Below are 26,358 nucleotides of genomic sequence, written 5' to 3'. Positions count from 1 at the left end.
AATGAGTTACATCTTGAGGCTCAAAATATAAATATATAAAAATATAAAAGGAAAAAGTGACCCTGCAATTTGACGTACGAGCAGCTTGTTTTATTATCCTTGGCTCTGTAAGATGAGGAAAAAACGAAAAGAAAAAAAAATAAGTTAGGATCTACTAGACGACCATTTTTAACTTTCTTTGAACAGATGTTTAAAAACCTACTTGAGATCCAAAAGCACAGGATAGCCCCCTCCCCTGATCCCCCCTCCCTCCCCGCCCCCACCACCCACATTGCATATGTACTTCTTGTGACGAGCAGCTCCTTGACGATCCACATGAGACACCCCCTGCTTCCTGCTGGGATCGACCCAGCTCCCACCTGGATGGAATTACGATGTCCTTCACTTAATTTCCCGATTTCCGACCTGGGGACTTCTGGAGGTACGACCCCCCTCCTCAATTGAAGAATTTCTCCTCCTCCATATTCACGTCAGGAACAACCTGATCTGACGCGTCCTTCTCTCCCGTCCCACACCCCAATCCAGGACCGTGGAATTCTCCGGAAAACCATGGGTGGTCCAAGATCTCCCGGGACGTGAGTCTCTCGGCCGGCTCCCGCCTCAGCATGCTGCGGATGAGGCACTTGGCCCTCGGCGTGAGCGTGTCGGGGATGCTGAACTTCCCCCGGCGGATCTTGCTGAACAAGGAACTGGGCTCGATGTCGTGAAACGGGTAGCGGCCCACCAGGATGGTGTAGAGCATGACGCCCAGGCTCCACACGTCCGCCGCCTTGCCGGAGTATCTGCCACTCATGTTCAGGATCTCCGGGCTGACGTAGGCCGGGCAGCCATGCTTGTCTGACAGGAAGTCGTCGTCCCCCTTCAGGATGTACGCGTCCTCCAAGCTCTCCAACTTAATGAGGCTCCTGGATGAAAATGACACTTCATGTAAGAAGTCATAGTTGCTAACCTCACACCCTTAGCTGTGACATCACAAACCCCTAACAGCAAAACACTCATTTGTGCACCCCCCCCACCTCAGTGTACAGCTGAATAACTGAATATCTGATACAGAAACTCCAATTCTCAATCCTATCAGACATTTAATGCCATAAACAAACATGAAAAACCAACTAGGGTGTAAAAAGCATGTATATTAATGACTAAAAAGCACCTTTAAGGAGAACACAACTGAGCGCCCCCCCCCAAATCCATATCATACATCAGTTGGGTAATCACCACACTGTACTGCACCAGAATCCCAAACACTGCAGGTTAACAGTTCTGCATCCCTTAATATAAAGAGCATCTACTGCTCTTCATGGTGCAGCCTCTCTTGGTTGCCAGGCAACAATTTCAAAGCGATTCCAGGAGTTTAAAACCTGGTATAATTCAATTTACTAGCAATTGGAAGAGAACCAATGTAACGTATTTTTAAGTTGTGGTTGCTAAACCTGGTTACTTTAACCAATGACTGATTTCATGATCTTTCCCTGTTACAGGCACAACACAGACATCAGCTATATTAATAGCTACCCAGTAATAACCAACATCAAGTACATGTCAAGTACAGCTACCCGCCAATTATGCTTATTACAAAATCCAACAATCACAGATTCTTCAGACATATCAAAACAAATTGCTCATAACGCTATACAATCTAAACATAACCATATCGCTTGGCGACAGCTGCCGATCGTGCGTTTGTTTCACCCTTAAGTACAGCATTCACAGACGGGACAGGGAGGCTCACCTGTCTTCGTTAGTGAAGACGAATTTTCTCAGTTTGAGGTCTCTGAGCACGAGGCCGCCGTCGTGGCAGTGAGCGACGGCCGACGCTATCTGATAGAAGAGGCGCGCTGCCTCGCCCTCGCGCAGCCGCTTGCAGGTCCGCACGAATGAGTGCATGTCGCCATGGCTCCTCTCGAAGAACACGTAGGCCAGGGTATCGCCCAGGATTATCTCCACGATCTGGTTGAGGTTTTTGTGCGCCGAGAGACAGAAGTACGCAGCCAGAGATTCTCGGTATCGCGCGATATCGAACACCTGGAAAGAAGAAATTACGAATGTGTACAATTACCACGCAAATCCACATTTGTATTTGAAAATACTAACAAATGACAAATTCATAAGTTATTTCTGATGAATAAAGCCCAGATTTTCCTTCTTGAATCCTGCACTCAGGGGAAAAAAAAGGTACCAATTTGTACCTTTGAGGGTACAATTACTTGTCATTGGTCTGCTAATTGTACCCTAACTGTAGGTAAATGTACCTTTAAGATACATTAATGATGTTTGTACCTTGGGAAACAAAACTCTACCAGGGTTTGTACTCTTTCTGACAGTGAGGCCTGCTTTTCAGTTCTCCTTCAGCAAGAGGGGGGCCAGGTTTGTCAAACCAATGAACCCTTATATCAAACTGCGCCTGTACAGTTATTCAATTGCAGCAATTGTCTGTTGATCATTCAGTCACTACCAATGTGTCAGACTTGTGAGCTCGACTCATCTGCCCATTGGTCTTTCAAACACTTATCCAATAAAGGGTTTTGGGGAACATAGATTCCACGCTGGGAAGCAGAGCAGACAACAGTTTTTCAACCAGGTCCTAAGGGACCCCCAGACGGTCCACATTTTTGCTCCCTCCCAGCTCCGGAATACCGAACATTCGATACGGGTTGGGAGCTGGGAGGGAGCAAAAACATGAACTGCCTGGGGGTCCCTGAGGACCAGGTTGAGAAACAATGGCATACAAAGCTGGGGAACAACAAGGATGGGACTGCAGCCCATCGTGACTCACTCACACTCTCACACACACACACAGCAATTTAGAGTTGCTAATTCACCAAACTGGGTCTACAGAAACTCGCATAATGCACCGCACACCTGCGAAAACATGGCACTTCCATATTAGACACTTTCCTACTGAAGTTCAGGAACCTATTCCCTGGTTCCGGGATCCTGGGCCACTTTGACCACAAACTTTGCAGCTCCTGGCCATTTTCATGTGTCACTTTCCCATCGCGCAACAGGAACTGTGACCATTTCGCTAAGTAAGCATGGGAGGCTGCTGAACTTAATACACATTATTTCATAAACTACATCAACAAGCCAAAAAAAGCGGACAGTCATTTTATTGTTGGAGGGACCAATCGTGCGGCCCAAAAATACAGTCACATTTTATTAATATGACCCATAAACATTTATAATTCATTATAAAAACTAGTCTAGATTATTCTGCGGAAAACAAAAAAAAAAAAGATGTAAAGTTATTCTGCTAATAATCACTGGCAAGTTTCAATGCTGACGACAGACAGAAGTATGTCAATTATCAATTGAATTTTCCAATGCAGAAATATGAAGATATAACCAAAAATATAAAAATAATTCCAACAGTTCAAATTTCACTGTACTACTACCACCATCTCTTTTTGCCAGCATTCCACATAACTCCCAAGTTAACGCTGGGGCATGTGGTCAACTAATCAATAAAGTCTCTCTCTATAAGCCCCACCCAGCAGTTCTTGGTTGGGCAAAAAGTTCCTTTCTCCGGAGTAGGGACTAAACAGGTTTAGGAACTTTCTCCATGAAACTAGTAATCAGGCCAAGTTCCTGCAGTGGAAATGAGAAATTCCTTATTCCAGAAAAAGGTTCCTACCGTAGAAAAGTGCCTATAGACAGGGCTGTACTATATAAAATCAAAGAACTGATCAAAGGGACCAAAACGTAATGGAATTGTGTGGCAGTAAGGTTTTCAAATTTGTTTTGCAGGGACAATCAATAATGGGATTTTGGAGGCAAACTAGCAGATGGCCTGAAATACCTCACTGTGGCAGAAAGCACAGGAAAATCTTCCAATGCACATGACATGAATTTAAATATGCATAAAGGGTTTGACAAAAAAAAAAAAGACTGCTAAATGACCATGGCTTGAAAGACATTCAATTTATTCAGGGCATGAAAGCAAGAGGATGGACATTTTACTGTATGTCACAATATTACAGAAGCCGAAATTACTGTTCCAGTAAGATAGAAATGGTTTGAGGAAAAGAATTCTTGCAACTGAGAACCATAAGATGATCAGAGAATCCATAAAGTCCACCAAAACCTACAAATACGACCAGCTCTTGACCAGCAGCAATCAATAAAAAATGTACTAAAACAATCATTGTATTAAGGCAGCTTATAACAAAGCTAAACAATAGGCTAGTTCCCCCCCCCTCCCTATTTTTTTTTGGGGGGGGGGGGGGTGCACCACATTCACCATTGCCCCACAAATCAGCAAAATTTAGCAGTCGCGGCCCAGTCTCTTTAAATATATTCCTGAATGTCAAATTTGTGGTGACAAAAGACTGGTTTGGATGTTACCTCAACGCATCTCGACTGCTGCTCAGAGAAAATCTTTACCACGAGTCACTAGTCGAATCAGGACATCCACATGAACTACAGAACCGCATCCTCCAACAGGCAAGTGTTCAGACTGAGTTCAGAATTTCCTGGTTGTTTTTATTCCATAAAATCCTATTTGTACAAAGGGCGCCCTTTCAAAACTATGAGTTTTAAATGCTCCATTTTGCAAGACATGTGTAGGAATCATCATCATTCTTCATACGGCTAATTAAGTCATCATTTATAGTAAATATACACGTAAGTTAAATGACTAACATATGACTGCCACAATTGAAATAAGGAAACAATTCACATTTTTTTATAAACCTAAAAATGCAAGTGGGGGGGGGCATTTCCAATCATATGCTAATATGGATTACCAAATTATTGAAGATTTGGTGCCTACAGGGACACCTTGAGGAAAACCTACGAAATACAGCTTGTAGATCACATGGTCCGGGAAACATCCTGGCTTTTACAAGTAACTGGAGTAAATTGGATAAGCGGCAAAAGCAACACCCCTTTAGGAAATTTAAGGAGAAAAAAGAATTGAATGAACAAAGCAACATTGTTACTCTCATTCCAAACACAATAACATCATTAGCAGCGCTAAAATGATCAGCTTGTTGAATTAACATTTATATCTTGGACCAACTGGCTATCTAGCCACCTAGAATTATTCTCCGAACACGCACTTACTATAAGATACTCAGTTTATTCATTAAGTAAAGAATCTCAAAGCATCAAGAAATTAATGCATTGAATAATTTCTCTATTATTATTATTATTATTGAGAATCCAATATAGGACTGCTCGACACTTAAAATGCAACATTCATTGCACATCCCCCATTGGCTCCATAAGCCATAACACTCATGCAGCACTTAAGAACAACTTTAATAGCTGGGACCATCAATTAGGACTGAAAGGAGATCCCAACCCACTTTCAGGACATCCGGCGAAGTGTTACACGATAACAAGCCGCCGGTGCTTTTCAGTGATGCAGGAGGCTGACGAAGCAGCGGCTTTGGGGCTCACCTTGCAAACCAGCTCCTCTCCGCTGTGCAGATGCGCGGCCCTGAACACGCGGTCCCCATCCAGCGGCTCCAGCAGCAGGTACTTGCCGATGCAGGAGACGCTGTGCGGCGAGCTGGGGGTCTCCGGGGGGCTCGGCGATCCCAAATTGGGACTGAAACTTTGTGCGGACTCGCTCAGATAAGACGACTCCTCGAAGTCCTGCGCTTTGCGCCTCGGCCTCCCATAACGCGTTAAGTGGACGGGATTTGATCGCCGTATGTTCATTAGTGTAAAAAAGGGGGATCGCCAGGGGAACCGTGCGGCACAAAAACGAGAGGACGCTACCTGAAACGCTTGGGAATATCAATGCAAATTATTCTCCCTGATTAAAAAAATCCTCTCTTTTTAGACACAATCCATGCACATCTTTAGAGTCCAGTCCAACGGAGCATCGCTCAGTGCATATTCCCTATATAACAGTCACAACGTCGCACGTTGACACAACATTAAAAAAAATTGCCAGTTTCTAAAAATAACATTCGAGTGCGAGTCCAAGAAAACGACGGTTTGTTTGCATTGCAAATCCCCCTATATCGGCTGCTAGCGAGAGCCCGGTTTTAAAAAACAAACAAAAGCAACTCTGCCAAACATTAGGTAGCTTTATGCAAAAAATGCAATCGAGATATTAAGGTTTATGATCCCTGGACACGGATGCATTGGCAGGCATCTGCATCTCGATTGCAATGGGGACTTGGAGCTATCTGGCTGGCTGTGTAACGTCGTTAGATGGCTGGTTAGATATAAGGGTAGCACAGAACCCCAAGTTTTCCAGATCTGGCCGGGCAAAGGCAAGCCTGCTTGCTGTAGCTAGTTATTTCGGATAGGCTGAATGAAAGTGGCTGTCTGGCTTGCTAAATACACTTTGCACAGCGGCTCTGCAAGTTCGTAGATACACCAAACACTGAATCGGACTCAACAAATAAAGAGCCAAAAAATTATCTGATGTACATGCATGTGCAAAAACTACTAGCAGAAAAATAATGTATTGAATGAGAAACAAAAACCAAACAAAGCGAGCCTGGTAGCAAATATAGCAGCCAAACGCACGGTAACCACAAAGTGGATCTTAAAAAGAAAGAGGCTTTTGCTAGCTACCAGGATACTCTATGGTCTTATTACGACCAACGAGCTTAGCTTGCAAGCCCGGTTTCCCCGCTGTTTAAAGGCCTCCTTCAAATAATATCCATTGCATAGCTAGTGCTAAGCTTCCTCGCACCGAAGCCTCAGAAAATAACACCGTGACGCGAAATTATCTCCTTTACGTGGACACCGATGGCCGGTATTTGTTTTGTTCAGTCCAGATTATATTGGGATAAATTCGGAATAAATTCCGGTGCGTAGAATAGGAAGCCCCGGTATCCTGCAATGTTTCTCTTAATTCCCGTTAAGCAACTTGTCTTCTGGTGTATTTTTAGTACTTACGTGGTTTGGAAGGTACTTCATTGAGTGTTACAAAGCCAGCGACATCATTCACACCGCTCACCGTGTAGCCGCTGACTACACTGGCGCTTACTACGGCCTGCACACCAAACCTAGTCGTGTTAGTCCCGCCTCTCCGCCGACGTTACCAAAGTTAACGATGTCTATTGGACTCGACAGATGCCCGTCAAATAGTCTATTTAAATAATAAATAAATAAATAATAGAGCGGGACGCGATGTTCTCCGGTGCTATGAATCGAAAAAAAGAGGATGCTTGAAGGATGCATTCAAACAAAAGCAAGTGTTCAGCTTTCAAAGGATCTGCAATTGTGCGAAGGCTTCAATGAAATGGAAGAAGATGTGTGTTAATGCTTAAAACATGATGTTTAAGACGTTCTGTAAATCGTTCCTAAGAACTATGGTGGGAATAATTATGGGATCAAGTGTTATTTTGCCGTGATACTTTAGATTAGCTTACTTGGTATCAGATCTTTTTAAATTAATGCAGTTGTCTAGGGAAGTACATCGTGTCCCTTGCAGTATTACAAAATGTACACTTCTGCATGCAACATATTGTGTTAAGAATATAAAATAGTAAAGAATGGGCAATAGAAAAATAGGCCTATTTATAATCAAATCAAACATGAGTTTGGCTGGAGTGGGGGTATTAGTACCTTTCTGGCATGTCTGCTCTTCAGCAAGCCCATTTTCATAGACCTAGTCAGTGTCTTTGTGTAGGATAAGTAGATCAGGTGGTTAGGGCAGTATTGACCTTCTCCCAACTTGACAGTGGTTCCTTAGTTTCCAGCAGAGATGCTTACCCCTTTCTCTGTGCAAGCTATATTCTTACCTTTTTAGAATATCATTTCCCACAGACCTCAGTTTCTTCTCTCAGCAGTAACAGAAGAGCTCCTTGAATCTTTTATGTTGTATCTTAAAGTAGCTTCTTATGCACAACTACAAAATTTGCATATATGAAGAGGTATTACTCCTCATGGCGTAGCAGAATGTGATTGCATTGTGCAATCCACCTAACTATAATGCAAGTGTGGTGCAACAGAGATCAGTGCAGTTCGCTACGTCACTCTACAGATAATCTCTGTCCTATTGTGCTAGATTCCGTCTTGTTGTTAATGATGCCTTCAAATGTTCATGGGCTGGTAAATAACATAATGGTTTTTGGGCATCGTGGCTGAAACTGGTTCAATAAGAAGTCATTCACCCATACATCCATTTTCCATAAGTGCTTATCCAGCGTGGGGTTGTGGTGAATTGAGAGCTTTACCCTGGAAACACATTGCTCTTTGATAGCCTGGGATGCCATCTATTACAGGGCAACAGAAAGACCCAACTGCTAAAATCTTTTACATATAATAACAAATTAAATTGTTTGGTAGGTAGGTATCCTTTAAAGATCCCAAGAGGAGATTTGCTATTCCCTTGGATATAGCAGGTTGATAAACAAAAGCAGTAGTAGTAATAAGTCAATAAATGATGTTATGGCAGTTTTGGCACTTATCAGTCTTTTCGTAGCTTAGTCATGTAGAATGTAACACGTTTGCCTTGCATTTATAAACACAATGACTTGCCATCAGATTAAAGTATCGCTTCTCAACTCGGTCCTCCGTCGTCCACGAGCCGGTTCACGTTTTTGTTCCAGTCCTTCACCTGCATAGTAATCAAGGGTTTTGTAACTGGTTGCCAGAACGTGTAGGTGGTGGGAGAGAACAAAAATTTGGACTGGCTGGTAGAGGGGGCTGGATACTGGGTCTCGCGCTACTGGATTAATGAAAAAGAAGGCCACAATCATTCTGCACGATGGATCCCAACATTTTATACCACTTGTTATGAGGTATCTAGAGACATTCAATGCTTGTTACAATCTGTCAGCATAATCAATCATGCATAAATGACTAGGCTGAAATATGTTAACAAACCAAAATCGTGCTTTCTTCCTGTAAATTTCGTATCAGAACAGCTTTTTTCCCTTGGTGAGAGCAGATGGTGATATAAATGGAAAGGAAAAGCTACCTTTAGATTATTGTGAGATTTTATTGTGTTCTTGACTGGAGGTCCAGCATTGTGCCGTTCATGAATAACCAGATTGTCGAATCGGTTAAAAGCAGGGACCGAGGTAACGCGAACCTGTCGCTACCAGAGAGCTGGACACCCCAGCAGGCTTATGTGAGGCTCATAATGCAGGAAGTGGGCGGTGGACTTCAGGCGCAGAATTTTGATGCACCTCATGGAATTCAGTCCTGCAGAAGGAATGCGAGCGGCGGCTGGGGGGGGTGCATGAGGCGGTCCTGTAGTGTATAGCAATCTGCGTACGCCCCAGTGCAGCAAGAGACTGCAACCTTTTCATTCCCCCCCCCCTCCAAATTTCTTTATTTCCAACTCTGCTGTTCTTAGCCTACACATCATGCAAATTACATCTCATAAAGATGTTTCATTATGAATCCCCTGCCCTCACTGCCGATTTCTTTAAATTATGTTTAAGACGATGATATGCTGTAAACAATAGGCTGCCTGTTTCTCTCCCCCCCCTACACACTCACACAATCAACCCAAGCAGAGACTGTTACTGTACTGTACTGTTTCCACTGAGGCTGCTTGGTATGTTCATTCTGTTGAAAGAAAGAGAGAGCAAGGCATGCATTAGTAAGTTAATATACTTCCATCCCTTGGTGGAGTCACTCACTGTGCAAGCCAATAAATGGTTTTAATTATTCCCTTTAAATGAGTTCTCTTGTCAGTTCCAACTGTGAAAGCTTTCAAATAGCTTTTTACTTTATTTAATATTGTAGTTACCAATCAAAATATCATGTTTGTCCATCATGAATTTCCCGGTTAATTAAAGCACTTATTTTTGTCTAATGCAGGTGCTCTTTAACACAATAAAGATACTTGCAGCTTGAATTATTGTAAAATAAAACTTTAAGCATATTTAATAAGGTCACCCATCATCCTTTCATCTGTTGCACTATTTTCTATTTCACACCTTTTCTATTGCTCTATTTCACACCTTTGGGGTTGGTGGTTCAAATCTCTTTTCCACTCTAAGTTATGCAGGTTTACTCTTGATATTCTGGATTTCGTCCCACAGTCCAAAGACATATTTTTAGAACACTGGCCGGTTGAGGTATGGGTGACATCGGCGTTCACCCAGGGCGGCACCTTGTCACCCCGCACAAAAAAATGTGATTGTGCCATTTGAACAACCGGTTTTCGTTGCTTATTTACACGTCACATCAGTGATGTCACGTCACCATGTGGGTCAGTTAACCTTGTCAGAGTGGGGGCCCTGATTCCAGTTAGGCAGCTCAGGTCACCCAACTGGGACTCCAAGGTAGGGGGAGTGGGGGAATATATCAAACAGCACACCGCTAACTTTGGACAATACTAGTGCAATTAGTCAAATCAGTTTTAAATGTGTGCTTATTTATTTGAATCATTGCAAATTTCTTAATAAAAAAGACAATCTGTGCCAAAGGTGTTTTTTTTTCTTTTTTTGCAATTTTTGTTTGCGAGGGGTCTTGGGGTGGAGAGGGGCGGTTCGCCTAGGGTGCCATACAAGCTGGAACCACCACTGTTTTAGGCTAACTGGTGTCTCTCATTTTCCCATAGTGCATGTGTGTATGTGCTCTGCAATGGAATGGTGTCCCGTCCAGGCTGTACCCCTGCCCTGTACCCTGGGATGGACTGGCGTCCCGTCCAGGCTGTACCCCTGCCCTGTACCCTGGGATGGACTGGCGTCCCGTCCAGGCTGTACCCCTGCCCTGTACCCTGGGATGGACTGGCGTCCCGTCCAGGCTGTACCCCTGCCCTGTACCCTGGGATGGACTGGCGTCCAGTCCAGGCTGTACCCCTGCCCTGTACCCTGGGATGGACTGGCGTCCCGTCCAGGCTGTACCCCTGCCCTGTACCCTATGCTGCCTGGGACAGTATCCACGCTGCCCTGACTCTGACCAAGAAAAGCAGTTAAACAATGGATAGATACTTTAACCCACTTTCTGTTTTACATTTGTGTCACAGTACATTAATAATACATACATTGTAGTGCACTCATTATACATGCACACATACAATATACGGACGCATATACATACTTGGACATTATATTTAATATTCACTAAAAACCAGGCTGTAGAAACTGTTGATGTTCATGAGATTTTCAAAATTTAGCTGTATGATAAATAACAATAATGACACAAATGCATGAAAAATGCATTAGTATGGTCCAGTAATAAAGTATCAAGTGTATATTTTCATTATACAGAAAAACCAGCCAAGCTGTGGTGATTAGGGATGGTAAGCAACCTTTCTATAAGTGATATTTTACGATATATTTTATTTATACATTATGTTGTTTTGTGACATTACTGGATAAGCGGTTATGGTCAATGGATGGATGGACATAAATGTTATACAGTCTGTTCATTCTATTGGTCGGGCTCTCAATACCCTATGTGAGACAATGAGTCTTTCACGGCAATTTGCATTGCAACATGCATTTAGGGGAACTGCCACCTTGAATGCCCATACTGTGTATGACCTGGTACCTCATCCAGGGAGTTCCCCTGCCTTGTGCCCCATGCTGTCTGGAATAAGGTTCTGTCTCCCCCCCCCCCCGCCCCCGGTACTGCATAAAAGATTTTAAGATGGATGGATGGGTTCGGCACAGGCCCGTTCCCTGTATGTAATCAGCTCCGCTCTGCGGACGTGAATGAACACGGTCTGCGATCGCGGTGCATGCTTCCCCTTTCCATCACGCTCCGCTTCATAAACATGCTATTGTGCCCGGCGGATGCCCGCCTGCCAAACCGGCAGATGACGTGGAAACCGACAGCTCCTGTTACGTCTGCTGGCATTGGTGATCTACGATTAATTTTTTTTTTAATGGAACAGAAACAGCTTCAGTCCTGGATTAAAAAAAAATGCGGTTAATATTTCAGCTTTGTGATCAAAGACACATTCAGTGCAATCAATCAAAATAATCAATGATTTGCTGAAACATATAATTACCAGAAACAGCTGGATTACTTTCCGGTAAAATGTGCAGAGAATACAATTGAAAGGCAGTCTGTTGTATCAAATTTTTTTTAAAAAAGAAAAACAGATGTATTACTTTAACTCAGCAATATTGTGCAGTGTAATTGCTGGAGGAGCTCATTGTTTTCCAGCTCCTAAAGAAATTCCCAGTAAGATAAAAGGTTTTGGAAACCTGCATCTTGGCAATCGTCACTTAAGTGTTGACGTGCGTCATGCGACTCCACAGACACACAGACGCAAATAGGGCAGCTCGGATTCTGCTGCTGCATTTGCACTCCGCTCACCACCGCAAGGTGTTTCACCTGAGTTGCTTCAGCCAAAAGCTCAACTGCAGGATTGAGGAGGGGGGGTTGGGGGAAGTTACCAAACACCTGACGCCTAATGCCAAGAGACCAGGGCATCTGCATTGCAAATGAACCCATAGAACCTGCATTCCTTAACCCCCCCCCCCACCACCACCACCACCACCACCAGTAGCTGCCACAGCATCTCAGCTATGTAAATTTGTTTACGCCATGGAGGGCAGCCTGGCAACCTGAGGGCTAAATCAATAGACCTCTTGAAGCACCTTGCAGGAGGGAACGGGAGCTCAGTGCCAGTGTTTGTCAGATGCCGGGCTCTCTTCCATTTCCTGAGCTCACTGCTAGTCTACAAAACAATAGACCGTATGGAACCTTCTCCTGGCTGTTCATATAGTCAGGGCTTTATCATTCATCTTCTGCGTAACTTTCACGGGTGGAGGTTCCATTCCAAAAAAACCCTAGTCCACCTGAGAGTTGCAGCTGTAGCAGTAAATACGTTTGACCAGGCATATGAAATCGACAGAATAGGGTGACTAATTTATTTCTGATAATTACACAGTGGTGTTTGTACCTGGTATAAACCTCCCAGGACAGGCTCCAGGACCCCAGAATTGATTATGGAAAATTAAGGTCAATAATTATATTTTCCAGACTGCTAATATCTCAGTTTGTCTTCCCTACTAACTTCTTACTCACGGTGTAAGGATCCGCAGTCCATGCTATTGATTGGGAGTAATGCATATGTGCAAACACTAATTGCTAGTCCTTCTCAAGCCCTTTAGCAGTAAAAATAGCCAGCAGCAATCTACCGTCTGTCGGTTTTTTGATTCGGCCTTGTTTGACACTATTTCACACATAACATCCACCTTCATCTGTTTTCAAATATCTTATGCTATTATGTCATTATACGTTTGCTGCAATAATGTTTTTGCTTTACGTTTCCCCGATTCTTCTCTGCATGTTTTCCTGTTATCGTCCAATTTACGCAGTACATACTGTAAAGCCGGATGCTGCAGAACACTCCTTATTGTTACAGGGGTATTTTTAGTTTTTAAGATGTATTTGTGACCCATCGTAGATATCTTTAGCGATTTCCAAATGTAAACAATGCATGTCAGTGTAAACAACAATGCACGATAGTGCAAACGTGGATGCAAAAAGGAATCAATTTTTATGCGTCACACATGTCGCAATTCTACCCCACCCATCTCTAGCCACCATTCAGGAGTGTCCATACAACAAACTGTGGACGCTGTTGCAAAGACGATGCATTGTTGCTTTGGTGTGTTCTGAATCACAGGCTCGTCGAAATGTATGTTTGTAAATATCATTTATTTTAATGCATCACAGCTATTAATATCACAGTTACAGATAACATTTGTGGCATATAAGTGCAGCCTAACACAGTTAAATCGAGGACAGAACTATGCATCACCAGCACCTACTCGAAACATGAAGATTCCTTCAGAATTTCAGATGAACCGCTGAACGGTTAGATAAGAATATGAATGTTTTCGACACATCTATGTTTCTGTAGTGACACCAATATCAGCTGACAGCCCTGAGTGGTCGGTTCCATTTGTCATGATGTTCAGTGGTTCTACATCTCCCAGTCTTCCTACAGTGTGTTCACCGGATGATTTGGGAAGATGTTCAATAGGGATCTTTTTCCACAGCAAAGTGAAATTCCTTCAACGCAGTACTAAATAAGAGTGGGTATGTTAGCATCATAATCTGGAAATGCAGATCTCCAACATCCTTGTTATAAACACAAGTTCAATACATGTCACAGAAATCTGAACGACTGCCCCGTAAATCCACACCAACTGTGTTCCAAGCCCACGATTCGATAATGTTAAATGATAGCTTAGATTCAAGTCTTTCCCATACTACAAACGCCTTTCTCCCAACATTCTTGTAAACGTACTATAAATTCCACCCAGCTGTAAATTCAGCACAGTTCTAGAAAGCACCAGAAACCAGGTTCTTTTTCCAGAGTAGCGCATCTGTGTCAGCAACTGCCCCCGTTCTCGTGACCTGACCTCCACGTAACCTACACCCTGGTGAGAATCCCCGGTGATGAGATCCACCCTCCCCAGGAGAAACTGCATCCTCGGCATTTATGTCAAGAGAAAAGGCCTTCAGGCTGATGCCGGATGAGAGGGGCCGGCTGTAGTACGTTCATAAAAAATTCGGCTGCGAGTAAATTTACATACAAATGAAAAAACCTCCCGTTTGATTACATCGCTTAAGGAAACACATTTGATATCGATGATAATTGGCAGAATTCTTTTTCCACAATTCTGGGATTTCAGTATTTATAACAATAAACTTCAGAGGCTTACTATGAGTTTACAACAGCACAGTTTGGTATAAACGTGGAGACTGATACGGAAGCGCAGACACTGGAAGTCAGGTTTGAAATATAAATTCAGAACATTTCACACTGCATGCCAACACTATGTCATCGGCACAACAATAATATGTAGACAGTGCCACGATAGGGCAACAGTGGCCAACACTAACATTAAACAGACCTGAGCACATTTTCCCTATAAAATCATAGAAATAATACAAAAAAACTACATCAACCCAGTGTGCAGATTTAAAAAGACAAAACAGTATAGATTCAAATTCATATTGTATTATATGGTAACTTTAAAATGCATATTTGTGTGATATGCAAAAATTTATTACATTACTGTAGATTGTATACCCATTAATATCAAAATAAAATTTAAACTTTAGCTCGACAAAAAAATAAGCTTTTTCACATTTACAAAATACTGTTCATTTCCACTTAAGCAACACGACTGTACTTATATTAATAATTTTCTATATATTATGTATAATAAAAACAAATAAGTCTTTGATGTTGATCGGCATTCCGGAATGTTCACAAGCCTGGTTCCTATGAAAATAAAGACAATGTAACCAAGATAAACCAAAGCTACCTCACTAAAAGCCCTTAAGAGATTATATTTTTCAATTGACCTTGTACGGAGAAACCCATGAGAGAGAGAGAAATCGATCTCCATATCAATAGTAATTAAAATGACATATTCTGTACTCTTGTGCTGAAAAATGGCTTGTTTCTTTCACATGAAGTTGATTGCATTGCTTCCAGGATACAATACACCAGTTAGATGTAAAATGTAGTTAATTGTAACAGGTGACTCAGAGGCATTACATCCATTATTGTTTTTGAGAAACATGCATGCATTTTATTTTTAACAATGGAATTTAGAAACCCCAATGAAATTGCTTCCAAATAGATTTAACTTCTTAGCGAAATATATTAGAAATGCAGGGTAATTTTGAGATTAGTAGATTAGTAGTGCACCCTTTTTAATAAAAAATAAAAAATAAAAATCATGGTGGAGAACGTTTTGGCTCAAGAGTAGGCAGTTTGAAGAGAACCTGTTTTCTCCAAACTCTGGGGTGCATCCAAAAATCGCACACTTGTTTGCTAATTAGGATGCAAAATATAGTACACAAAGTGAGCAGTACGTCCAAATCCTCAGTATGGATGAGATAGTAGCCGAACGATACCTGGATGACATACTACATTCTGAGAAATTCCGAAGTGTGCAACCGATGAACGCTACGCTATCCCACAAGGCCATAGGAGCTGCAACCAGAGACAAAGAACTTTGCTTGCTCAGAAATTTCTCACAAGGAAAAGCCATCTTTGTACAAATCTAAGAAAGCAATACCCAATTACATAAGTCGCTTAGATTATATATATTTTTTCACTGATAGTTTTTAACGTTTTTAACTTTTGAGGGGGTCAAGCTACATTATTGGTAAATGTCTAGGCCAGGTAATATACATGAAGGTGACTGCAGTTTGTCCAAGTGCATGCATACTATTCTCATGCATAAATACAGTATGTACTACATTAATGGTCAAGTAGTAGGCTTCTAATGATATTCAGTATGGACTAATTTTGGATGTACCCCTGGTCTGGCATGACACTGTTAATGAAGGATTTGAACAGCTCAGAAATGGGTTGAGACAATCCTAATGACCTATTGTTCTGAAAACACATGTACAGACAAAGCAACGTCACTGATAGTTAGGTGATTGGCAACGTCCTTCACTTCATATCTCCAACATCCTCCTGGATGGTCTTCTTGACGCGCAGCAACATAGTAGTCAGCCACTGGTCAATGCGGGAGATGGAGTCAAACTCCTTCACCTAAATAAGAAATAATATCATTTGGCAGACTCAAAACTGCACATTATAATGCTCACCATACAATGCAATACATTTAGGAGTCTTATTGTCAAACATTCAAAATATCCATCTTCATAAGCATTTATCTAATATAGGATCAGCAGAAGCCTGGAGCACATCTGACGAAGCATAGGACAGGAGACACCTGGGATAGGATGTCAGTCCAAAATAGGACACACAATGACACACCATAAAGCTGACTGGTTCCAGTTCCCAGGAAAGTAGGTACTCTCTCAAGCAGAGAGTGTTTTTTAGCACAATATACTTCCACACTGGAAAACATCCTAGAAAGTCACCACAACATGAAGGACATGTTCATTCATGACTACTACTGATCAAACATTTTTTTTTTAACATAAACCTATGGCAATGGGAGGAGAGACTTGGAGGATCCAAAATTAATGACTGAATATTATTCTCTGCATCCACAGTTGGATGAGAAGACTTTGTTATATTTTACGAGTTTACTGCAGGAGTGCAAACATACGGCTTCGGTGAAAGCCTCGCTGTTCTGTTCCTCGTGGGCTTCCAGAAGTTTCTGTGAAGGATATATTCGAAGCCGTGATTAGGGCAGATACAGCCAATTATTATTATGCAGTTTTAATTATAATTTTATGTTACATTCTCCCCAAAAAGACAAAAACCCACATTCTTTCGGCTTGATCTGTGTTTCTAACGAGACGGACTAAAAACTACTGTACATAAATTAAACAGGCTTCAGTAATCAAGGATTGTTTCCTCTCTTGGAAGAGAAGCCATGGTTCCAAATGACCTTCCTTATGCAGAATGACAGAAATGTGTCACTTTAATTATACTGCTATAGAAAAAGGGGGGGGGGGGGGGGGGGGGTACCAGAGTGCTTCCCTGTACTTACTGGCTTCGTAGGTTCTTATTTGGACAAAGTGGCTTTCCAAGGGGTACTCCTTTTTCGTGTACTAAAGTATATCCTTAAATGTTCCAAAGTTTACTTCAAAGTGTTTTTGAAACATTACCATAATGTTAGGAGGAGATAAACCACTTCATTCCTCTTTTTATACGTAATAATTACACTAAAATAACCAAAAAAAAAATGCTAACATTTCCCAAGTGGGTGATTTCCTAGAAAGGTTTCTGAAAAAGTGTTGCCTGATAAATTAAGTGATGTAATTATTTAGCTAATCGTACAGAGTTACACATATCTTTACACACCCTTCACTGATGTTCCATTTACTATGAAATAAAATGCTTTCAATATCTGTACATTCCCCATTCAGACCACTGAGGGGGGGGGAAATTATTGACGGGTGGCAATGAATCCTAAAGCAACTTTTTAAAAAAAATTAAAACTTACAGACCTTCAGAAGCTTGCATTCTCTTGAATCAGAAAACGCCGGAAACATTCCCTCATACTTCTCCAAGGCAAGCTGCAGGACACAAAGTATTAATTTGAAAGTAACGAGGCGACCATGGGGATTTTAGCCTCAAACAAACAAATCAAAATTACTCTGGTGATATTTCGCCTACCACAAAATAATGAATCGAATTATTATGAATCAAGGGGAAAACTGTCAACACACACATATGAAAATGACAACTGGCACCGAAATGCTAAATGCATTTCCCCGGGCAGTGTTTCCTAATCTTCGCATAACAAAACACACAAACAATATCATTTATAAAGTAGATTACAAATGTAATGCATTTCGGCCTTTCTTATGGATAAGGTATCGAAATAGACTCAATGCACATCTACCCTGGATTTAATAGCTAATGAGGTTTTATTTAATTTTTTTTATTCCTACATCATGAACAATTTAGTATCCAAGAATTAATTATGTGTATTAATGCGTCACTTAATGACACTGATACGCTCTGATAAATGTTTCACTTGCCGATTTCGTCATTGTGCAAACATCATAGAGTATATTTACACAAACCCAGATGGTATAGCCTACTACACACCTAGTATACTACAGCCTAAATAATGATTTAAAAACTACAGTACAGTAAATACATTAACTAGTTCCATAGTTATTACCATTATCAGGTATTATGTACTGTACATAACTGTATGTGCTGTACTTTAATGCGACTGGCAATGCAGTGAGTTTGCTTACCCCAGCATCATCACTAACACGTGAGAAATGCGTCGCACTGCAATGTTACTATGGCTATGATGTCACTAGCTGACAGGAATTGTCCAGCTCCATTTCAATCTTTTGTGCTCACCATCATATATGGTGGTCCGTCGCTGACCGAAACGACTATATTGCCACATTCTTGTTAAGTGCCTTAGAATAACTATGTGTGAAAGGCACTATATAAAAAGAAACGGAATTTAATTACTGGATTGAATTTATACTAACCTTTGCATTTAATTCATCCACAATGAAATGGCAGAGGGCAGCCTTAAAGAAATGTTCTTTTGCATTGTGCTTCATCAGAGGGTCATCCATGCAATTAGTTCCGACCTACAAGGAAACGACATTCTTAGCCTCGACGCGGAAATCCTCAGTTCAATCTGAAACTTCTGGGTAATGCAGAAGCAACACTGACCTGTTCGTATATTTCTATGGCCTTCTGGTACTGCTCCAGCTGGGCACTGTAGAAGCCTACTTTCACCAGACATTTGTTGGCTGAGCTTTAACAAGGAGGGGGAAAATGTACAGTTAATTACGAAATCCAATTATAGCAGAAGGTGGACATTAACTCACGATACCAACACAATTTATCTCCCCGAGGTATATTACACTGATGTAAACTGAAGTATGACCAAATTATATTTAGGTTTCAGATCATTAAATCTAATGACGGCCAACATAATGATGTTGCGTCCGCATGGTAAATGGGCACCTTTTGGAATCTTCTCCCTTGTAGTAGTCAGCTGCTTGTTCATAGTGTATGATTGCCTGAGAGCAGACAAAAACACAATGATAAAGAACTCTGGTTCAATTTCAATTAAAACCGTAACCCATAAACCTTCTTCTAAGAGTCACACCAGGAATATTAAAGAATAGCACACAATGCTAAGACTTAAAAACATCAGAAATGTCATGCTTTTAGGAGCGTGAAGGTAATAATGTGGACGCCTGTGGTGCATGAATGAGTAATACTGCGAAGTAACCTCTCCTTTAGTTCAGAAACTATTAAGATAAGGATTAAGGAACTAATCTATTTCCCAACTAGGATGTACTCTTCCACTTTGTCATGGCTAGCAGTTCTATAAAGAAAATTCATAAATCCTTCTTCAATCTCACATCTGCATTTGCCCTGAAATCAATCCTGCAAATACGTACAGAAATAAATTACATGCTATCCCCTCATGAATAAATAATTAGATTAATTAAACTAAAAGCTGTTTGACTATCAACGTTGTGTAATTGCGATAGCTTAATAGACAATGTATCTTCATGGCCCTTTAACCAACTCAATTAAAACACCAGGAGCACATAAAGCAAACAGATAACAATGCCAACGACATTCATTACTCTTCTACAATTAAAAAAAAAAAAACAATTAAGATATATGTTACTTTCTTACTGTATCACAAAGTCCAGAGGTTTGTTTGTAGATATTTTCTGTATCATAACAGGACTTTTGTATGTTCTATTTTGTCATTTTAAGCATCCAGATATTCTGATGTCAGCCAACCAAGCACAGATGTGCTAACAAGCCAAATCTCTTAATCTGCAAGTTACCCCCTACTGTACATCTGAGTGGTTTTCAGCAACAGTCCAAAAACTTGGGACAGGCTCTCCATGAACATACAGGAGAAAGCAGTCATGGACTGACTAACCTAAAACTTCACTGCTGGACTTAAGGGAAGCACCTATCACACCATGTAATTTCACAGTGCAACTCCTCACTGCAACCAATATAGTCTTTCGCAACTTATAATGTTTTGCCGAAATGCAGAAATTAAACCAGAAAAAAATGTACCTTATCTGTATCTTACATCTCAATTATTTTTAATAGAAATTATTTTATTTTCCCCTCAGCTTCTCCTGTAACAAATGCAATTCATTAGACTAAGAGCCAGCTAGTTATAAAATTGCGAGAGCTCTGTGTTCCTAATAAAAACACACACTCGCTCATTTACTCACTCGCACACGCACGCACGCACCAAAGTGTAAAAAATACAGCTGACCAGTTCATTTTGTGAGATGTGCAACATTTTAAAACATTCCTCACCTTTTCGACGTCCACCATTTCAGACTCATATATCTCGGCGATACTGACATGATGTCTGGCAGCAATAGTAAACCTTCCCTAATAGAAAAATCATAAACATGCTAACAAACGTGTTTCAGCGCATACTATGTACTGTTTTCTTGCATTCACATAGATGCATACTAACATGTACAGCAGAATACATGGTTTGGCTTTGACATATATTTGTCATCCTTTAGCTATGATCATAATGCTATGCACCCAATGGGGAGCTTACCATGTCTGTATATATATCAATGGCTGCACTTAAACAGTTGATGGCCTCTTGGTGCATTAAGGAGAAGGAGGAAATTGGTAAATTTCAATAAATGCTATATGTCAGGAACAACACATAGGTCTCCAGTCACAGGGTAACAATACGGTAACATCGCTGTTAATCCTTGATTAACGTAAACACTGACGTCAGGATCACTGCATTGCTTTTTTTTCTGTCACAGAAAAAGAACATATATTTTAATCCACTGAAAATCCAGTTAAACAAAATATTTCAACAAATACCAACCGAAAAAAATAATCTGAACCTTAATTTACACCATTCGCAGAAAGTTGTATTCTTTACAAATGAAAAAATAAACAAAATAAACTATTGAATATTACCATATTCACTTCAACTCGTAGGTTTTTAATATAGTTAAACTAGGCATTCACTTTATTAATAATATGCAAACAATTTAAAATCTTATGACATTTAAGCATAATTAACCAGTCCATAAGAATGCATAATTTTTAAATATAACATTCTCATGTATGTAAAATGGAGTAAAACTGCTAAACAAATGGTGTGATTCTACAGTGACCATCAACAAAGTCTATCCACTTAACACCAGAGTCCCTTCTCTTTAAATGACATCTATAACTTGGACATCAGACCTGCATCTATGCATCAGACATCAGCAACTATGCATCAGACATCAGTAACTATGCATCAGACATCAGCATCCAACCTATATTTTTAATGCACCAAAATCTGCATGCAACGACAGTCCATCCCGCCTCACCTTGCGGGTCGACCTTCTTGTAAGCAGTGCCTGCATCGATGAAGCTGGTGGCGGAGTCGTGCTTATTCTGCAGCTGCATGTGGATCTTGGCCACTTGGCGGAATGCATTTCCTGCAGCTGGGCAACGATGACATTAAAGAGTATTAGCGGAAGTCCTCAAATACAAACCCAAGCAAACACTTCAGAAATAACTGTAAAATAGGGTAAAGACACAGCCTAAGTGATTTTTCTTGAATTTTAAGGTGCAGGATGAAGAATGTAAAAAAGTTATAAATACTTTAATGTGAAATTTCCTTCCAGGCAATTTAAACAAATAAACAGCTTTTCCTTTTTTCAAACTCCTCTCCACTTGGTGCGACATGAACCCAACAGAGGCAACAAAACAGCAGCAGGAGAATAACAAACCTACTGCCAAAGAAATAGCGCCAAGTGTCGCCATATGCATGCTGGCGTTTTACATTGACTTTATGGTGGATGATTTCTAATTACTAACAGCTGCCTTGGCAGCTGGAGACAGAAAATTCCTTAAAATAATATGCTTAGTTAAAACCTACCGCTCCAGTTTTTGGCCATCTTAAACATATTGGCCGCTCTGGCGTACATCTCGCAGGCTTCCTCTACCTTGTGACTCCCCCTGAAAGACAACATGGAAGGGAAGCCCTGAAACACCCATGAAGGCAATAAATCAGAGTGTGAAGAGCACTGAGTGAGACAGTGTTTTTAACCGAGGAAACGGATGAAAAAAATGAAGCAGAATGAAATGAGAAAGTCGCTGCATCAATTAGTATAATATGGTCATACCAACCTGACAAGTTACTAGAAAGTTGCACAGGGAGGAGCTATGAATCTTTAACGATTTACACATCATGCCACAAATTAAGAATAATAATAATAATAATATAAATTTAGCTGCAGGCGGCGATTAACGGGGTCTAAGCAGTATAATCTGAATAGATGCTTTGGCCACATTTAACATCAAATGTTTCATTACAATGTCTTTACATGAATATGTATTACATATGGAAGCATTTTGTGAATGTACCGTATGACTACATAATATCTACATTATTGTATATGGGCCTATGAACTATGGGCGCTACAGGACCACCACAAGCCCAGACTGTGTCTTTTTCTGGTCTGAATACAGGAAGGAACAGGGAACAGTGCCCCATTACCCCAAATGTCATGATTCTCATTCATATACAAGGGTAATTATAGCTTGCTGAAATTTGATTGGCTGTTGTCAGCCATACTTGATCAGTAAAACTTTTTATGGGACATCTGACCACAAACATGTGCACAAAATTTCATCCTTTTATGTTATGAGTTATTTTGAGTTGTCACGTCCCCTATCGGGCAATTTTGACAAAATTTGGAAAGTCAACTCAAAATTGAATAAATTCATACTTTATTGTCCCCGTGGGGAAATTGGTGTTACACCTCCTTCAACTTGCTCTTTGTAGCGTAAGCTGTCTGCGAAGGGCAGCCACCCGTAGCAGCACCCAGGGAGCTGGGGGTTAAAGGCCTGGCTCAAGGATCCACAGATGTGCTGAGGCTGGGTTTGAACCAGCGACCTTCTGATTACAGGCACACTACAGGAAATGTCATACTAACCATAGATTGCAGGTTCCGTGAGAATTGGATGTTCCCCTGATTAGAAATTGGCTGTTAAGTGCGAAAAGGCCGTACCCAAGACATGAAGTGGTCTGTAGCATCGGAACAATAATCCTTATCAAAATCCTAAGGACAAATTTTTGTGTACATGGTCTCAAGATGCTGCAGTTCAAATTTTGTTTGAATTGGACGAACAGCCTAGGACAAGATTGAAAAAATAGATTTTAAAAATTTTGCCAATTAGATAAAGATGTACGGGGCAAAGGTTGCTGAACTTATTAACAAAGTCAAGTCAAAGTCAAGGATTTTGGAGAAAAAAAAAGTACTTTCTATAATCCACAGTTCAGAAAATGTGGCCCAAAATCTAAAACATAGTACTATAGCGCCACCATTAGGCTGACTAGTGTGTCTTTACAGCTCTGGACAGTGGAGGGAATGTTGCATCACGACACCAAATTTCATGATTTTCCATTATATACAAGGGCAATTATAGAGGTAAGAATCGTGTGGTGATTCCAGCACGTTGTGTGATTCCACCACACAACAAACCACCTCAGGGATGAGAACCTGTGCAGCTGTGTGGCAGGTGACACCTCAGCACCACACTAGGCTGAATGGACCAGTGTGAGCATTTCCCAGTGGCTGGAGTGCCAGTCCTGCCACCAACCCCCAAGCTTTTCCCAGTACGTTGGAGGGCTGGATGTAGATTAACGTCATACCCTGGATGAAGTAATTGCAGGTTAAGGGCCTTGCTGAAGGGCCTAGCGGAGTAGAATCACTCCTGGCATTCACGGGATTGAAACCAGCAACCTTCGGATTGCTGGCACAGATCCTTAGCCTCAGAGCCACCCCTGCTGAAAGCCTGATGAAATTTGACTGGCTGTCGTCAGCCATGTTTGATGAGTAGATGAACTTTTACTAAATGATTAGTTGGGACATCTGGCCATTTACAAGTATACAAAATTTAATCTTTCTGTGTCCAGTGGTTTCTGAGTTATACATTTTTAGTTATTGGGTGATTTTTGCAAAACTTGGGGAGCGTCTTCAGAATGTCTTACCAACTACACATAGTAAGCTTGGTGAGAACTGGATCTTCTGTTGATGAGAAATCGACTATTAAATGCTAAAAGTTCATGCCCAAGAAGTTCATTGGTCATCGGGACAATTTGCTTGATCAAAATGCTACAGACAACTTTTTGTCTACATTCTGCAGTTCATATTTTGTGTGAATGGGATGATTGACCTAGAAAAAGTTTGAGAAAGTACGTTTTCCACATTATGCAAAATAGCTAAAAATCTAAGTAGGCGGAGCTTCATAGTCTCACAGCAGTATTGTTTGCTATGAGCTAAGGAATGTCTCGAAAAAACTTTTGTTTCTGAGACCGACAGTTCCGAAGATACAGCCATAAATAAATAAATAAATAGTACTATGGCGCCCCCATCAGGCCAATGGTAGTGATTTTGTTTGCCTGAGTAGTGGGATGGGGGAGGGTTTTGCGCCACTCGACCAAAATTATGGTCTCTGTTCCACGGGGGTGTCGTTAGGCCTATTTTAGTGCGGCTGTAGTACTCTGTGACTCTTTATGCTCAACTGGTTGGTTGAAACAAAATCTTGGTCTGGATTTGTACTCTCTGGACCTGAAACCACCACCTCTGCTACTTAGTTTAGATAATGTGGGCCATTTCCATCAGACCCCCCTAATAAAAGCTTACCCCCCCCCCCTTTCATAAATCTCTACAGAGGCACCAGCTGCTCCACATATCGTTTTATTGCAGAAGAAGAAGAATACTAAGATACATGTGAGGCTAATGTACTAAAAACTCAGACATTAGTAAAACCTTCTGTAACAGGAGTTTTTATCTGAACATGTTGCCGTTACAGTAGAAACGCTCACCAAATTAGGATTATGAAAAGCGCTACACGCTTTGCACCCCGAATAATAAAATAATAATAATAATATTATTATTATTATGAGGAAAATCCTAACAAAACAGTAGTGGTCCCAGTGCTAAAGACCCCTAAAAATCCCAGCAAATACAATAAGGTTCCAGCATAGCTTGTTTGGACCCCTAATTAGTTACATATAATCATAATATGAAGCAAATATACCATGTTCTATGAAATTGCAAGAGCTTGCTTGCACGAATGTGCCGAACTCAAATAAATTGATGTACGTATTATAGGTTCATAGGATTTTGTTTTTGAAGGTGTATTTCAATCACAGTAAATGGAAAAATCAGCTGTCCACATTTCCCACGGGAATTACCGCTTATATGACACAAACATGGACGAGAAAGAAGGCTCCGCCAGCAGTGGTGAATGCGTGAAAATCGCGTTCTATTTCCAAATACCACATAGTCTAATAAAGACTCATGTCTTAAATGCAACGTTTGGTTTTATTTCCCTCATGATGAACGGAGCCATCCACAATTTCCGAGGGTAATCGATCCACTGGGAAGGAAGGACAAGATCAGTGCGTGAGATCATTGATGCATCCCGCCTACTCGAATCAAGCTACCAAACACATCACCTTGTATATACTGCAGCATTAATTTATATATATAAAATACAACCCATAAATGCACCCTTAAACCAGCTAGATATCCGAGCACATCCACCTTGTACCTACATAACTCGTTTTCCCTTGTAAACCAATAGTTTGCGTTTTTTTTTGTGCCCGCTGGCATGTCACTAATGAAATAAATCTTACCCAAACATCCCTCCCAGAAATGAAGTAGATGACTTCATTTTCTTATCTGCTTCAGCCATAAGCCGAAGAGCTTCCTCTTCCTTACCGGCGTTATCCATTTCTTATATAATGATATATAAACGCGTCTGAACCACAAGCACCGCCGGGTTCACCTGCTGCGCCGTAATGCCTAGTTGATTTCGGGGAGACGGAAAACGTGAGAAATCCCGTTAAAGGTTTTCCGGGCCGTAGACAATGTTTCCGGTTCTCAGCACGCTTTTGTTATGTACACTGAAAATCCAGATAATCTGCTGCATTCATCCAATTAAAATATCAAATTAACGCCGTTTATTCCCCGACACCTTCTTTTTTGCTCGTGAGCACGTACTGT

At 41.1% G+C, this 26,358-nt stretch overlaps 2 protein-coding genes across 3 annotated transcripts; both read right to left on the bottom strand.

The window, feature by feature from the left end:
* Positions 1-271: 271 nt before the first annotated feature.
* On the bottom strand, positions 272-7,051 carry LOC125708035 (tribbles homolog 2-like). The gene is made up of 3 exons (XM_048975515.1): positions 5,404-7,051; positions 1,733-2,025; positions 272-905 (listed from the first exon to the last, which is right to left on the bottom strand). The coding sequence occupies exons 1-3, from the start codon at positions 5,665-5,667 to the stop codon at positions 437-439; spliced, it is 1,026 nt and encodes a 341-aa protein (XP_048831472.1). The 5' UTR covers positions 5,668-7,051; the 3' UTR covers positions 272-436.
* Positions 7,052-13,529: 6,478 nt separating this feature from the next.
* On the bottom strand, positions 13,530-26,315 carry napba (N-ethylmaleimide-sensitive factor attachment protein, beta a). Of its 2 annotated transcripts, XM_048975516.1 has the most exons (11): positions 25,989-26,315; positions 22,218-22,297; positions 21,664-21,780; positions 20,883-20,929; positions 20,627-20,704; positions 19,289-19,344; positions 18,992-19,076; positions 18,802-18,906; positions 17,791-17,859; positions 16,944-16,994; positions 13,530-16,417 (listed from the first exon to the last, which is right to left on the bottom strand). In XM_048975516.1, exons 1-11 carry the CDS (start codon positions 26,084-26,086, stop codon positions 16,316-16,318), a joined length of 888 nt encoding a protein of 295 aa, XP_048831473.1. In that variant the 5' UTR covers positions 26,087-26,315; the 3' UTR covers positions 13,530-16,315. The 2 variants fall into 2 exon arrangements, with proteins under 2 accessions (XP_048831473.1, XP_048831475.1); XM_048975518.1 differs by lacking the exons at positions 20,883-20,929; positions 22,218-22,297; positions 25,989-26,315 and having other exon boundaries at positions 21,664-21,771.
* Positions 26,316-26,358: the final 43 nt, after the last annotated feature.

The sequence above is a fragment of the Brienomyrus brachyistius genome, chromosome 14 (assembly GCF_023856365.1).
Source record: "Brienomyrus brachyistius isolate T26 chromosome 14, BBRACH_0.4, whole genome shotgun sequence".
NCBI classification, from domain to species: Eukaryota; Metazoa; Chordata; class Actinopteri; order Osteoglossiformes; family Mormyridae; genus Brienomyrus; species Brienomyrus brachyistius.
The sequence above is the reverse complement of the archived record's forward strand: the minus strand, read 5'-3'. Positions and strand labels throughout refer to the sequence as shown.